The 12,923-nt window shown below is 46.3% G+C and overlaps 1 protein-coding gene across 3 annotated transcripts in view; it reads left to right on the forward strand.

Annotated features, from left to right (window-relative positions):
* Positions 1-220: 220 nt before the first annotated feature.
* The window catches only part of GRAMD4 (GRAM domain containing 4), a 75,688-nt gene continuing 62,985 nt past the window's right edge, over positions 221-12,923 (forward strand). For 2 of the 3 annotated variants that reach the window (XM_075024909.1, XM_075024910.1), the window contains exon 1: positions 221-455. In XM_075024909.1, the coding sequence (XP_074881010.1) occupies positions 427-455 (29 nt within the window). In that variant the 5' untranslated portion in view covers positions 221-426. The remainder of the gene's footprint in view (positions 456-12,923) is intronic. The other variant, XM_075024911.1, reaches the window with a different exon arrangement.

Raw genomic sequence — 12,923 nt, forward strand, 5'->3', positions numbered from 1 at the left:
TGCTGCTGCTGCGCCGCCGCCGCCGCGCTCCTGCGGCTCGGGCCGGGCCGGGCCGCACCGCGCCGCCCGTGCGGCCGCCCATAGGCCGCCCCGCCGGCCCCGCCCGCCCCCGCCTCTGCGGGCTGCCTCTGCGGGCTCCCGCCGCGGGGCCGCCGGGGGCGGGGCGGGGCGGGCGCGCGGCGCGGCCCCGGCGAGCGGCTCGGGCGCTGCGGCGGCAGCGGCGGCGGCGGCGGCTGCGCAGGGCGCTCGGCACGGCCTCGGCGGCGGACGGGCACCTGCTGCCGCCCTTGCCCGCAGCGGGCAGGGGCGCCGCGCTTTTGTCCGGGGCTCGGCGGGCGGCCCCGGCACGGCCCGGCGCGGCCCAGCGACCGGCGGCTCTCGGGGCGTCGCCTGGCTCCGGCGGCCTGGGCACGGCGGGGAGCGTGAATGAGAGTTTGCTCCGATTTACGAGCAGGGTGAGTGCCCCGCCGGGCAGGGCAGGGCAGGGCCGGGCCCGCCGCCCCCCCCCGGGACGGGGTTGCCGTCCCCGTTCCCTCCGTCGCCTTTTGTTCGGCTCTCGCGGGGCTGGGGGGCGGCGGGGGACGGACCGGGGAGGGGGGGGGGACGGACCGGCGGGAGCCACCGGGGAGCTCGGCCGGTGGCTCAGCGTTTCTGGGCCTTCTTCGTCCGCCCGCGGGAAACGGGGGGCCGTCCCCGTGGGCGCTGGGGGGTGGCCCGGCTGCCCCCCTCCCGCGGCGGGGGAGCGGCCCTGCTCCCCGCCCCGCCAGCACCGAGGAGCCGTCCCGGGCTGCGGGGACAGGTGTGCATCACCGGCGCCGTCCGGGTGAAACGCGGGGCCGGCGGCGACGGGCTGTAGTAAACACAGCGCATGCAGGGCGGCGGTGAACCTGGTAGAGGTCACATCGCCGCCGACAAACGCAGCTCGTCCTCGCCGGTCTCCCGCGTCGTCGTTGTCGTCGTCGTGGGGACCGTGTCGCGGCTGCCGGTACGCCGTCCGCCCCTGCCGGACCTGCTCCTCCCGCTGCCGCGCAGCTGGCTTGGACCCCGGGGTGATCCCTACGGCTGCTTGCGGGGATCTCCCTTGGCGAGGGGGGACCAGGGCCGGCTGCGTCGCACCCCTCCGTTACCTCTTCCCGCCCCCCCTGGCCGGGATGGCGTCTGGGGGGGCCTCCGATTTGGAAATGAGACCTGGGAACGTAGTTTCCGTTGTGAGGTTTGCTTCTTGAGCTCTAGCTGAGCCTGGCCGAATTAGGGCCTGCCACATGTTCGCGTTAAATAGCAGCCGGCAGCGTACCCGTCCCTCAAAGCGTGTGCAGGGTCCGGATGCGTCTCGATGTGGAGCGACGAGGCATGGGCGTGTTGGAGGAGTAGGAGCAGAGAAACGCTGCTGGAGGGCTTACTCTCAGGGAGGCTGGGGGGATGGCAGAGCGGTGGTGCCGGGTAAATGGCTGTCCTGCGGTCCAAGCGGTCAGCCTGGACTCCTTCAGAAAAGGTCCGATAGGCGTGCACGAATTTTGCGGGCCTCCTGCGTGCCTCTGTGGGTCGCCGCTGGGCTTAAGCGCACTTATTGGGCAAATGGGAGAATGGCAGCTTTTTGTCACGTTTTCGTGTCATGCCTCGTTACTGCAACTGCGGAGTTTTAGGTTGACTAGATGTGGTACTGTTAAGCTTGTGTGAATGTGGAATGAACAATGGGCAAGTTCTCGGGTATCGCGTTTCCACTGGTGGTTGAGACGTGGGTGGGGAGGGGAAATATTTAATAGAGTAGGGATCACAGTTGCCTGTGCTCTGCATTTACTGACAGTATCCTGCCTTAGTTTTTAACATGTGATAAGTAGTTTCATTCCTCAGAATTAGAGTGTGAGCTGTCTTAAACCTTTTCTTTTTTAAATGCCATATATAGTTATCAAATGTTGTATCTAGTTATTCAAAAAGGGAGGGCTTCTTTTTTAGTCCTAGTCTGTGGTCTTCTGAAGCTCACATTTAAGCTACTAGCTGTGCAACTGATAAAATATAAAACTAATTGATGGTGTTAAGATACCAAGTTGTGCAAAAAAATCCCTGAAAGCCTGAGTTACGTTTCGCTGTTTTTCGTATGGTGGCCACAAGTATGTTTGGCTCATCCCTCTGCCATAATAAAGGTGGTTTTGGGCTGAGATGCCAGACTGGATGGAAGATGAGCCATGTCGTGTTTCCAGCTCTGCAGGTAAGCTCTCAGGGATGGTTTTGGCCAGTGGCAGGTGGGACTAACCTGAGCTAAAGCGTCAGACTAATGGGTTGGGGTTTTTTTTCCCTCTTTTAACTGTGGCACTAGTGAGACCTGGTCTGCTCAGCACGTCCTGGGTCAGGGGGTGACTGTCAAGCGGCGCAGGGGAGGCGGCTGCTGTTTGAACGTACGTGTGCCGCTCCTTGGCGTGGTACGGCTTCTGCCCTGGGTGAAGGCATCACCCAGGCTTTGACCTCCCTCCTGGCCTGCCTCGCCAGCATCCCTGGGTCCTGGTGACCTGACGTCAGCTCCTGTGGGGAAGGGAGGAATTCAGGGCAGCAGCTGGGAAAAGCCTGTCCTGGCTCCGCTCTTTGGTGGGACCCAGTTTCAGAGAGACTGACAGAGGGGAGATCCTGACTGAGGAGGCAAAAGCAGGGGGCTGACGCGCAGCCCTGCTGTGTTCCTGGCCGGGAACTAGTTCCCGGTGATTTACAGCAGGTAGCCAGTGTGGAAGCTGTTCCCCCGCCCTACCTCTTCTCCTTCTCCCGGCGTCTGATATTCAAAGCTTGTAGGGACCAAAGTTCATTATAAGAGTGAATGGCTGGGGCAATATTGGGTGTCAAAGAGATTCAGTGTGGTTTGAGACCTGGGGAAAAAACCCAACTTTGATATTTTATTTTGGTAAGGGAACTTCTGCGGTGTCTGAGAAGTGATTAGTGCTGCTTTTAAAGGTTAGGTATACTTCTGGGGTATAGAACGTTGTCTGTGGATACATGTGACGTACATATATGTGTTGTGTTTTCAGTATCGTTCTGATACTTGAGCATTCACTCCTTAATACAGAGACTTCAAAGCTAAGGAGGAGCGTTAACTGTTTCACCCCCAAAGCAAGGACAGATCTGTTGGAAAATTAACAAAGACCCCATTTCACCTGTTTTTGTCTGCTGAAAAGTCATGCTTTGTTTTTTGACTCAGCTGCCACCAAATCCATAGGGATTCTTGAAGATTTGAGACTGTGTTTTGTGTAACATATGGTCTCATTAATAGTTTTGTGGTGAATATATTTTTATTTAAGGAGTAATAGATCACATTTCCTGATGTTTAGTTTCTTATAGGTCTGGAAAATAAATGCTATTCAGGAATGCTTGAGTCAAGGGCAACATGTACTTTGCTAAATATTTTGGGTTAAAGCTATGTAGCTATTCAATGGCTTGTCCCGGTCTCTTCCTCCCCCTCTTTACCCCCAGTATTTATCAGGCTTAGCAGTGGGTTATTCTCTAACTTTGAAGTCCCCAAAGCCCTGGCTGTTCCCAAAGTACTCCTGTATTATGTGCAGAAAAATCTGCTGTCCCAAATTGGAGGTTCTGTTGTCCAAACCTGATGGTGTCAGGCCCAGATAAAGTACACAATTTTCTAGCTTTATCCTGTAACACTGTTTCTTTTTCTTTCCTACATAGATTTGTCTCGGCTAAGTAATATCTATATGGCAGCATCCATGCTAGGAGGAGAGATGACTTCCTCTAATATGTTATTTTCATGACACAGAGTTTGATAGAGAGAAAGCTTTTGACAGTAAGTGCTTAATCAGTGTCTTCCAAAAGAAATTCTCTTTCTGCCCACTGCCCTGGCCTTGCACGGTGGTAGGTTAATCCATGAAATAATCTGTGCACGGAAGTACAGCCGTCAAACGTTGCTTTTGTGTCATAATATTGGGTGCTTCCAGGATTTATGTGTTTTGATCTTTCAAGTATCTGAACAAATGCAAGTTTTCTCTTTTCATCTTGTGGTCATTGTCATTGATATGGGACACACACACAAAACAAAGAAGTTAGGCCTTTTCCTAGGGGATCAGAATTTATTAAAACAGTTATAGTTTAGTGGTGAACTCACCTTAAAATTTAACGAGTTAGTGCTGCTTTTTGTTATGACATAAGAAAATGAATTAAGGAGTCTTTGAAGCCACTTCAGACTTCATAAATATTAACAGGCTCTGCAGTCTTCACAGAAAGGAAGTTCTGGATGTTTTTTCTTCACCTTAGTAGTACAGTTTCTTTTGCACAGTAAATCTTCTTGCCTTGACTAAACTGAAAGAGCACTTATCGGATGCAAACCAAAAATACTGTATTTGTGGTTAGGAGTGCTCTTGCTGGTTTTCCCCTCCTCTCTTTAACACCCAATCCTTTCTCCTGGTGCATGCTCTGGTAGCAGTAAATTTAGTTCCATGACATACAAGACCAGGTCTTCAGAGGTGCTTAAATAATTGAAAATGCAGTTTTTTGTTTCTGAGAATAGTGGAAGGTAAAGATTCCCAATGTGTTCAGTTGTGTTTGAAAAATCCTTTCTATATTTGCATCTTGGGTCACCATATGTGTTTAATACATGTCTGTGTTAGTGAGGAAGGAAAAACACTGGCTATATTTCCTAAACATGCCTTGAGAATACTTAAAATTGTCTCTTTTAGTTTAAAGCTATGTCTGCTTCGTAATGGAAACTGAAACTCTGTTTAGTTGCAACTTCTTACAAATTCTGAGTTAATGCAGCAAGTTCTTTATGATGGTCTGTGAAGAACACATCCCCTGTTCTAGATACACATGTTAACAAGAACACATCAAACGTACTGTAAAACTTGTCCCAGGTGTGTCATCAGTGACTGAAGAGAACTAGTCCTTTTATTTCACAGAATCACAGACTGGTTGAGGTTGGAAGGGACCTCTAGAGGTCGTCTTGTCCAACCCCCCTGCTCGAGCAGGGCCACCTAGAGCTGGTTGCCCAGGACCATGGCCAGATGGCTTTTGAATATCTCCAAGGATGGAGAGTCCACAACCTCCCTGGGCAACCTGTTCCAGTGCTCAGTCACCTTCACAGCAAATGGGTGTTTTCTGATGTTCAGAGGGAACCTCACGTGTTTCAGTTTGTGCCCGTTGCCTCTGGTCCTGTCACTGAGCACCACTGAGAAGAGCCTGGCTCTGTCCTCTCTGCACCCTCCCTTCAGGTATTTATATACATTGATGAGATCCCCCTGACCCTTCTCTCCTCCAGGCCGAACAGTCCCAGCTCTCTCAGCCTTTCCTCACAGGGGAGATGCTCCAGCCCCTTCATCATCTTTGTGCCCTTTGCTGGAGTCTCTCCAGTATGTCCATGTCTCTTTTGTACTGGGGAGCCCAGAACTGGACACAGTGAGGCTGTGGCCTCACGTTTCCCAGTATTCTGTAAAAATAAGAAACTTCTAAAGTAAACTTTGAGCGTGTTTTTTTTTAGGATGGAGGTCCGAGGGATCTCTTTTGTGCAGCTTCTCTTCCACAGCAGCTGATGTTCCTTGTTAAAAAACCCCAAACGCTTCAGTGTTTTCCTAATCCCAGCAATTCAGGCTTTGACGAGTCTTTTGACCTGTGATTAAGGGATTTATGACTAGGTTTGCTGGCTACACATGCCTAATAAGTGTCATCATTAGATGCTGAGTCACACGGGTACGTGTGTTTCTTGGGGTGTGCTCCTACGGACTGCTCTCTGAAACAGAGCTCGTTTCAGTTTTGAGTGAATGCTTGCTTATGTTTGTGAGGGCACATCCTTGCTGTGGGCTGGTTTGGTTCTCCAGCAGCCATCCCAAGCTGCGTTGTACTCCGTCAGGGCTGACCTGCCTGCTCCGTGGGCACTTTCTACATTACTGCGTTTCCCTTGTGACATGCCTGAAGGTGACCATCTGTCTTATAAACTAAATCAAGTGAAGTTTGGATGCTTCCTTATTCTGCCACACCTGTTTTGTATGCTTATATGGGTAACTCTGTAGTCAATGTTAAATATAGAATTTGTAAACAGGGTTTTTATTTTTAGGTCAACGCTTCGGGTGCAGAATAAAACTGTTAGTGTAATGGTAACACTGCTCATGGACAGGAGGGGGACAGGAGAACAAGAAAAAAGCATAAAGCACAAAATACCAATTTAACCTTGGGATTCTCGTCAAACTCCATGGGAGGGGATGCTCATTTCTTGCCATTGAGTGTCCCCTCCTGTATATCTAGGTGTGTGTAGTTGGTTAAGAAGTTTTTTCAAGGTTTTTAAAGAATATGCAAAATTATGTGGAAAAAGCAGTTAGCAGTTGCTTGCCTGCTTTACGTCCAAATACAATGGTTAATAGACGCATTTTAAAATTTCCATAGTACTCCCCTGAAAGTAACTGCACAACATGAGAGGTCTATACTTATCTTAATTAAAGAGAACAAAGCCATGCACTCCATGCTGGCCTGATGTATGCAATTAGTGACTGAGTGCAATTAGTTTCCAACTGCTAAAACTGTCTTATCAGAACTCTCGATAGGACTGTCAGCAGTCTGTATTAGTATCTGGCATTACTGATGCTTGGCATTTTTTACCATGTTGTAAAAGCCACTTGTTCCTTCAATATTCATTTCAGGTATCAGGTTACTTATATACAGTACACTTCAAATTCACTGGTTTGGAAACCAACCAATTCTCAGAGACTGAAAATTAGTACCAGGTTTTTCAATGAAGGGTACACAAGCATCTTTAGATGCTCAAAGCGGGGTTTATTTCATAACCTGAAGTTTATCGTTAGCTTAATTTTTGAAAAGTGGCTTCTTCAAGTTAGAAATGTGTGTGCAAAAGAGAACTTCTTGAAAGAGTTTTAGCTCTAGAGCTACCTTCAGAAAAAAGTCCTCCAGCCTCTCACTGCGGATTTTACTACCTGAGGCTCCATGTTCCTTCTACATTCAGGAAATGATTTGCCTGTTTTTCTTCCCCTCTCTCTGGATCTCATCTCTGCATTCCCAAGTGTGCACAGTACTGCATTTTAAAAAAATTTGCTGCACTTTTCAAGGTTAACAGCATGTTGTAATTCCTGGGGAACTGTAGCAGGGCTACAGCAAGGCGTGTGGATTTATAACAGTCAGCAGTTTCAAGCAGAGTCACAGCCATAAGGGATGGGGGAATGTGAAGCCTCTAGAGAAGGATCTCTTAAAACATGGTTTGAAGGACATGTATAGTCCATGATGCTGCATTATGAGCCTGACAAGGATATCTTTTTTTTTCCATCTTGCTTTTGGTAGAGCCATGTGATATCTGCAGCCGTACAGCTTCAGGGTCCTTCCCAGTTATGTTAGGACTGATGTGGGTGTCTGAACCCTGTAATTTACTGTAATTTACTCCAGATCTGAGTCCAGGGAGCTATATAGTTGTGTGCTTTGGGCATAAGCTGCTTCCCCAGATGCTCCTGAAGTAGTGGGACCATGACCAGTAGTAGGTTTTGGAGCACTACCAGTAGTAGGTTTTGTTCCAGGGACAACATGCTGCCAGAAACTGGGTGAGTTTATGCTGCCTGGGTTGGCTGGAGAGAGTGGCACGCCTAATTTGAGCCTTAGAGATCTGAGCAGCAGAGAAGGGACCAGTCTGAAAATATCCATAACCCCATTCTGGGAGCGAAGGGAACAGTAGCCTGGGCTCTGAGCATGTTGTAAAATGCACAACTATTGCAACAAGATACCATGTTGCAACAGGAAAAAAATAGCATGTTCAGCACCCAAAGATGAAATGCTGTGTATGCTCGGTGTGATGTTCCTTGCACTTACATGGCCCTTGATGAACATGACTTTGGGTACCTGATTCAAAATCAAGCTGCAAGATGATCTGTAGTCCGGGATCCTACCTCTGAACTCACTTTTGGGTTTGGGGCTTTCTTCATATTTCCTCTTGCTCACCTTTTCCCTTGTGAGACAGGGAGTGATGCCAAGGGAGTTGCCTGCATGTACCATCCTTGAAGATCCTGGCTGCTTCCTCTTGCTGTGTGTAGCTGAGAGGTTCCATTTCCAGCGGCTGCTATCGTGTTTGTGTGGAGTAAAGGTAGCTGTGAAATGTGGGACCTGAGAGCAGCAAAACATCCAAAGCATCCTTGTGTGACTAGTATTAGGGTGACTTTGGACTGTGATCATCAGATAATAGTAAAAACAGCTCTGTAGACTACTAAGTCTTGCATCAGCTTGCAAGGATCATGTCATCGGAAGGAGTGGGAATAAGCAGAGCCTGTATAACTATGTTCTTTATGTAGTCTGACTTTTCAAAGCATTAAACCACTTCTAGGCATTATTCCAGTTTGATTAACTTTATAATTCTTTGCACTTCTGCAGTGCTCTTATCCAAGATCTTCATGCTCCTCTTAAAGGCTAATCTACAAAGCAACCCAAAAGATACTGCCAAGTGTCTGAGATCACCTTTTGTACGAAAATGTAGTGCGCCTTGGTTTTGTGTAAAACCCTGCATCGTCTTAGCAGCTCTATGGGATCGCCTGGGATCGTGCAATGAGGAATGTCCTCAACAAGCCATGGACCATCTGGCTGGACACACTGATCCTTTAAGAGAACTGCTAGCTGCTACAGGGTGCTCTGCTCCGAAGATTTTCTTCAGGTGTAAGAGCTTCCTGGCAACTTGCAGTAATTAAAACTAACATCAAGAGTTTGGAAAACATTGCAGAAATGAGGGCTGTGGTCTCCTCTAGATTATCTGGAGCTAGCCCTGTTTTCAGAGAAATGTTCTGAATATAAACCTTTTGATGCTTATAAAAGGTTCTAGGCCTATTTTGAAGGATTTTGCCTTCCCTCCCTAGCAGAGTTGCTTATTGGACTGCTGAATGTTTGCACATTCAACAGCTCTTGTTATTACTTTCAGTTATGGGAATAACCAGCCAAAGTGGGATAGTTCTGACTTCCCCAGAAAACTGTATTAGGAAACATTTTTACAGCACGTACACTTTTTCTAAATCTACTTCTGTTTATTTCCTGTTTCTTCCAGTTGCAACCTTTCCCCAGTTTGAGGGCTCTGCCAACAATGATTTCCTCTAACGCTGGTTCACTTATCCCTCTACAACACCACACTGAAAACAAGTGAGGCACAAATACCATTTCTTGGAATATTTTACAGGAGGAATGTGGAGCTCACTTTGCTTAGCAGTTTGAATTTGCCTGGTGAAGCTTTCTGGCCCTTGGTAGTCCTCTGTTAAAGCAGAGCAGGGACAGCATATGCTTTTTGAATAAGAAACAATGACTGGCATTTTCAGTCTGGTTTTCCTGGTGGAATGCAAGCCTGTCTGTATGCAGTGTCCACTTTGGATTTCACTTCGATGCGTACAACTATCCTGGTTGGAGACCATGAGATCTGTTCAAAACTCATTTTCTGTTTTGTTGTTAATACTCTGAAATTGCGTAAGTATTTTTTTCTTTAGAGATAAGCTTTAAGTGTTAAGCTGTTGTCTGTGACTCATTAGTCTACAGTTGGTGGCAATTTATTGTCTTTGTTAAATCATGGAAAGTCTTTCCATGCAGTTTGTATTCCTTATTGTGTGAAGCGAACTACATCTGTTTATTTTACCCTGAAGGTGGCTTTCTTCTCAGTTGGCTAAAAGTTCATCATAATATTTGAGAGCTAATATGAAAGTATGGCAGACCTCACTCATTGCACAGAAAATTTCATGTTCGTATTTAACTGTTAGGTGAGTTTTGGAAACACTACGTGGGCTGACACAGAAAAGAGTGCCTGTTTGCTTTAAAGGCGGTGATTTGCTTTTTTACTTTCTCCTCCCTTTTCAAAAGCTTCAGCTGAACCAAGTGTTGGTAGTTACATAGACTGGTGTTTTCTAGAGCTTTTTTAAATTCAGTAATTTAATTGCCATGAAGTTAATACTGCATTCTTGTAAAAGAAGAAAAGTAGGTAAAGACAGATATACTTACTGGAAATGCTAAGAAGGGGTTGCACCTTGAAGATGACTGTTTGACCACAGATTGCTTGTTATCTGAAATGGGAGATGAGAAACAGTGTTTAGGAGGCAGATGCATTGCTGATGTTTCCGAACTGTGGAGGAAACACCAGACGTCAACTGTTGAAGTAGATTAGCTACGAGCATGCAGATTTTCTTTCTCGCAAGTTGGTAATCATTTGAAATAACTTCTTTTTATTTTTAAATAAAGTTTAACCAGTAGATTCAACTCTTGAAGTACAAGCTTTTTGCAAAATGCAGTCATAACTAGTGGTGTGAATATTGTCACTGGGGCATGGGGGAGAGCCAATGGCAAGGTGGAAAGGAAAGCTCGCCTCGTAGCCAGTCTGATAAAGAAAACCCCTTTATTTAAAGGTATTCAATTGAGTGAGGTTTAGTAGTCCTGTCATTCCTGAAGGAAGACGGCTTCTTCCATCTCCTATGTGCTCTTGTATGCACCTTTGTGTAGGAACAACAGTATGAAGTGGTCTGACCTCTTCTGTAACCTTGTTAACTTATATACCAAATCCAAAGACTTTTTTCCTTACATGTGTGAGCCCTTAGTCAAAGGTCTTAGGGCTGGTTATATACAAATAGGACCCAGCTTTCCAATCTTACTGTTTGTCATGATTCCCAGGCACCTAGAAACATTTCCACTTACTGGAAAACAGTCGTCTGGTTCAGCAAAACTTGCTTTCATGTCTTCTGGGTTGTGTGGCTGCCTCTTCTGAAGGAGAGGTTGTAGCAGGGTGTGCTTCTTAGTCTGCTTGCTGCAATACAGCTCTTGGAGCCCTGATGCCTCTGGTACGCTGCGGGGCATCAAAGTTGAGTGCAGCGATAAAAACTCAGAACAATCTTTGATTAAAACTGCTGTTTAGTTTCTGAAGATTTGGTACTATCCAATAAATAGAAGAGTTTGGCAGGAGTATCGGTAGGATATGAACTATCCCTTCATTGTGTATTTACAGCTTTTCTTTTCACCCTAAAGACAGCCTGTCCTGTTTCTTGACATCTCATCTTCCATGACTTAGGTCTTGCTTAGAACAGACTCACATTTACAGCCATCCAAAGTCCCTGCTCAAGTGTAGTCACCCTGTCTAGCTCCTGCAGCTGGATAAAGGCCCCAGATGCCTACAACAAAGAAATCCAAAGATGTCATCTTTCTTCCCCCCCCCCCCCCCCCTCCAGCAAATTTGGTGCTCTGTAGTTTGCTTTTGGGCACAGATGGGAGCCTCTTGGAATCCCTCAAATAATCTCTTATAATGTTTTTTTTTATTTTTTTTTTTTTAAACATTGATGGCAATTATATAAGCCAATCAGAGGTTAGTGGGAGTTCAGTGCTAGCTGGTGGTTCGATCGTGTCCTGCAGTCTTCAGCATGCTTCTGTCATTAATGCAAAAAGCCTCGGAATTCCAAGTTTCTGTGACTTTGAGAGACTGTATCTGTTAAAACATCTGTGTAGTGTAAACAAAAGGCTTTGATATCCCCAAGCCAGAATTTAAGCCTGATTGGTAGTTAAACTTTTAGGATCCTTCTTGAAAAGTGAAATCCATAGTTTAGTTTTTGAAATCCCAAGATTTAAATATGTGCATATTAATGAAGTAATTGGGAATAAGTTAGAGCTGGAAGAAGTCCTGGTTAAGAGACTGACAGAAGTGTCAAAAATGTTGCTCTCTACCTTCATTTTTACTGTTTCCCCCTCTGGGCTTCAACTGGTGATGTGGCCTCTCTGTTTTGCCATGAGGCACCACCGGCTTCGATTTAGAAAACCAAACCATTTCTTAGGGGTGGTTGGACGAAGAAAGGTGGGATTTCTACAGAAATCTCCTTTGTGAACTTAGGAAGCTTTGAAATGGGCACAGCTGAATTGGTTTTATGGTGGCTTGTTGGGCAGGTGGGTGCATGCAAGGAATAACGCTCACTGTCCCTTCCTTCCCCACCCCAGCTGTAACTGCTCAGAAAGATATACTGTGTGTATATGGCTCTTTTTCTTAAAGTACTTTGACCTTTGAACCTTTATCATTGCTAACCAAAGTATCATCATGGCATAAATAAACCTGTCAGCTCAAGTAGTGTATTTCTGGCCCTCATCCCAGTCTTGGAGGCAGATGTAAATGCCATCCTGTAGCTGGCTTTTAAGTTGCTTGGTCTGATTGAAATGATGACTGAAATAATCTTATTTCTTCTCCCTTGGTTCCTTCACTTCGTTACTAAATTCTCTGTCCTGCTATCTTTGTGTTAATTTAAATCTATTTCAAGTCTGAAGGCTCAGTGATGTGCCAGGTTGCTATTTACTGTCATTGGGTTTGTATCATCTTAGCAGCCTGACAGGCTTCGTGGTGTATTTGTGACATTTTGAGACGAGAAAATACTGTTTTGAAATAGAGCATGCAAAAAGCATGGTAGATCAGAGTGTTTGTACAAGCTTGATTAATGAACTGAAGAGCTGATCCATTAAGTGCAAACACCACTGGAGTCATGGGTTACCCCATGTTTGTGATCAAAAAACCAAACTGGCAGAGATTTTTTTTTTTTATGCCTCTTCCTTGTGTCCAGTACATCCTGTGTTGAAACATGGTGGAAACCTTACTAATATGGCTCTATCAAGAGAGGAGCTGGCTTCTTTTGGGAGAAATGCCACTTAGCATGTAACTGTACTTTGGTGACGCTGCCGACAGCAGGCTCCCCCTCGGTAGCGGAGGGGAGCTGGGTTTGTTGATGTGCCCTGGTTTATTTGAAGACTTGGTCTAAGATATATTGTTCCAGTTGTTTCAAGCAGCTTTAAAAATGTAGTTGTTAACTCCTGTGGATAATTTTTTTTTGTCATCTGCAGTTATGAGGCAATAGGATATAACAAGCACCATTAAAATGTTAATTTCCTGCAATTATGGCCAAATTAGTAAGAACTGGGCTATTTTATGGTAAAAGCCTCAGCTGGCTGGTTTACTTGTTAGGAGA

The sequence above is a fragment of the Buteo buteo genome, chromosome 4 (genome assembly GCF_964188355.1).
Source record: "Buteo buteo chromosome 4, bButBut1.hap1.1, whole genome shotgun sequence".
Classification (NCBI taxonomy): Eukaryota; Metazoa; Chordata; class Aves; order Accipitriformes; family Accipitridae; genus Buteo; species Buteo buteo.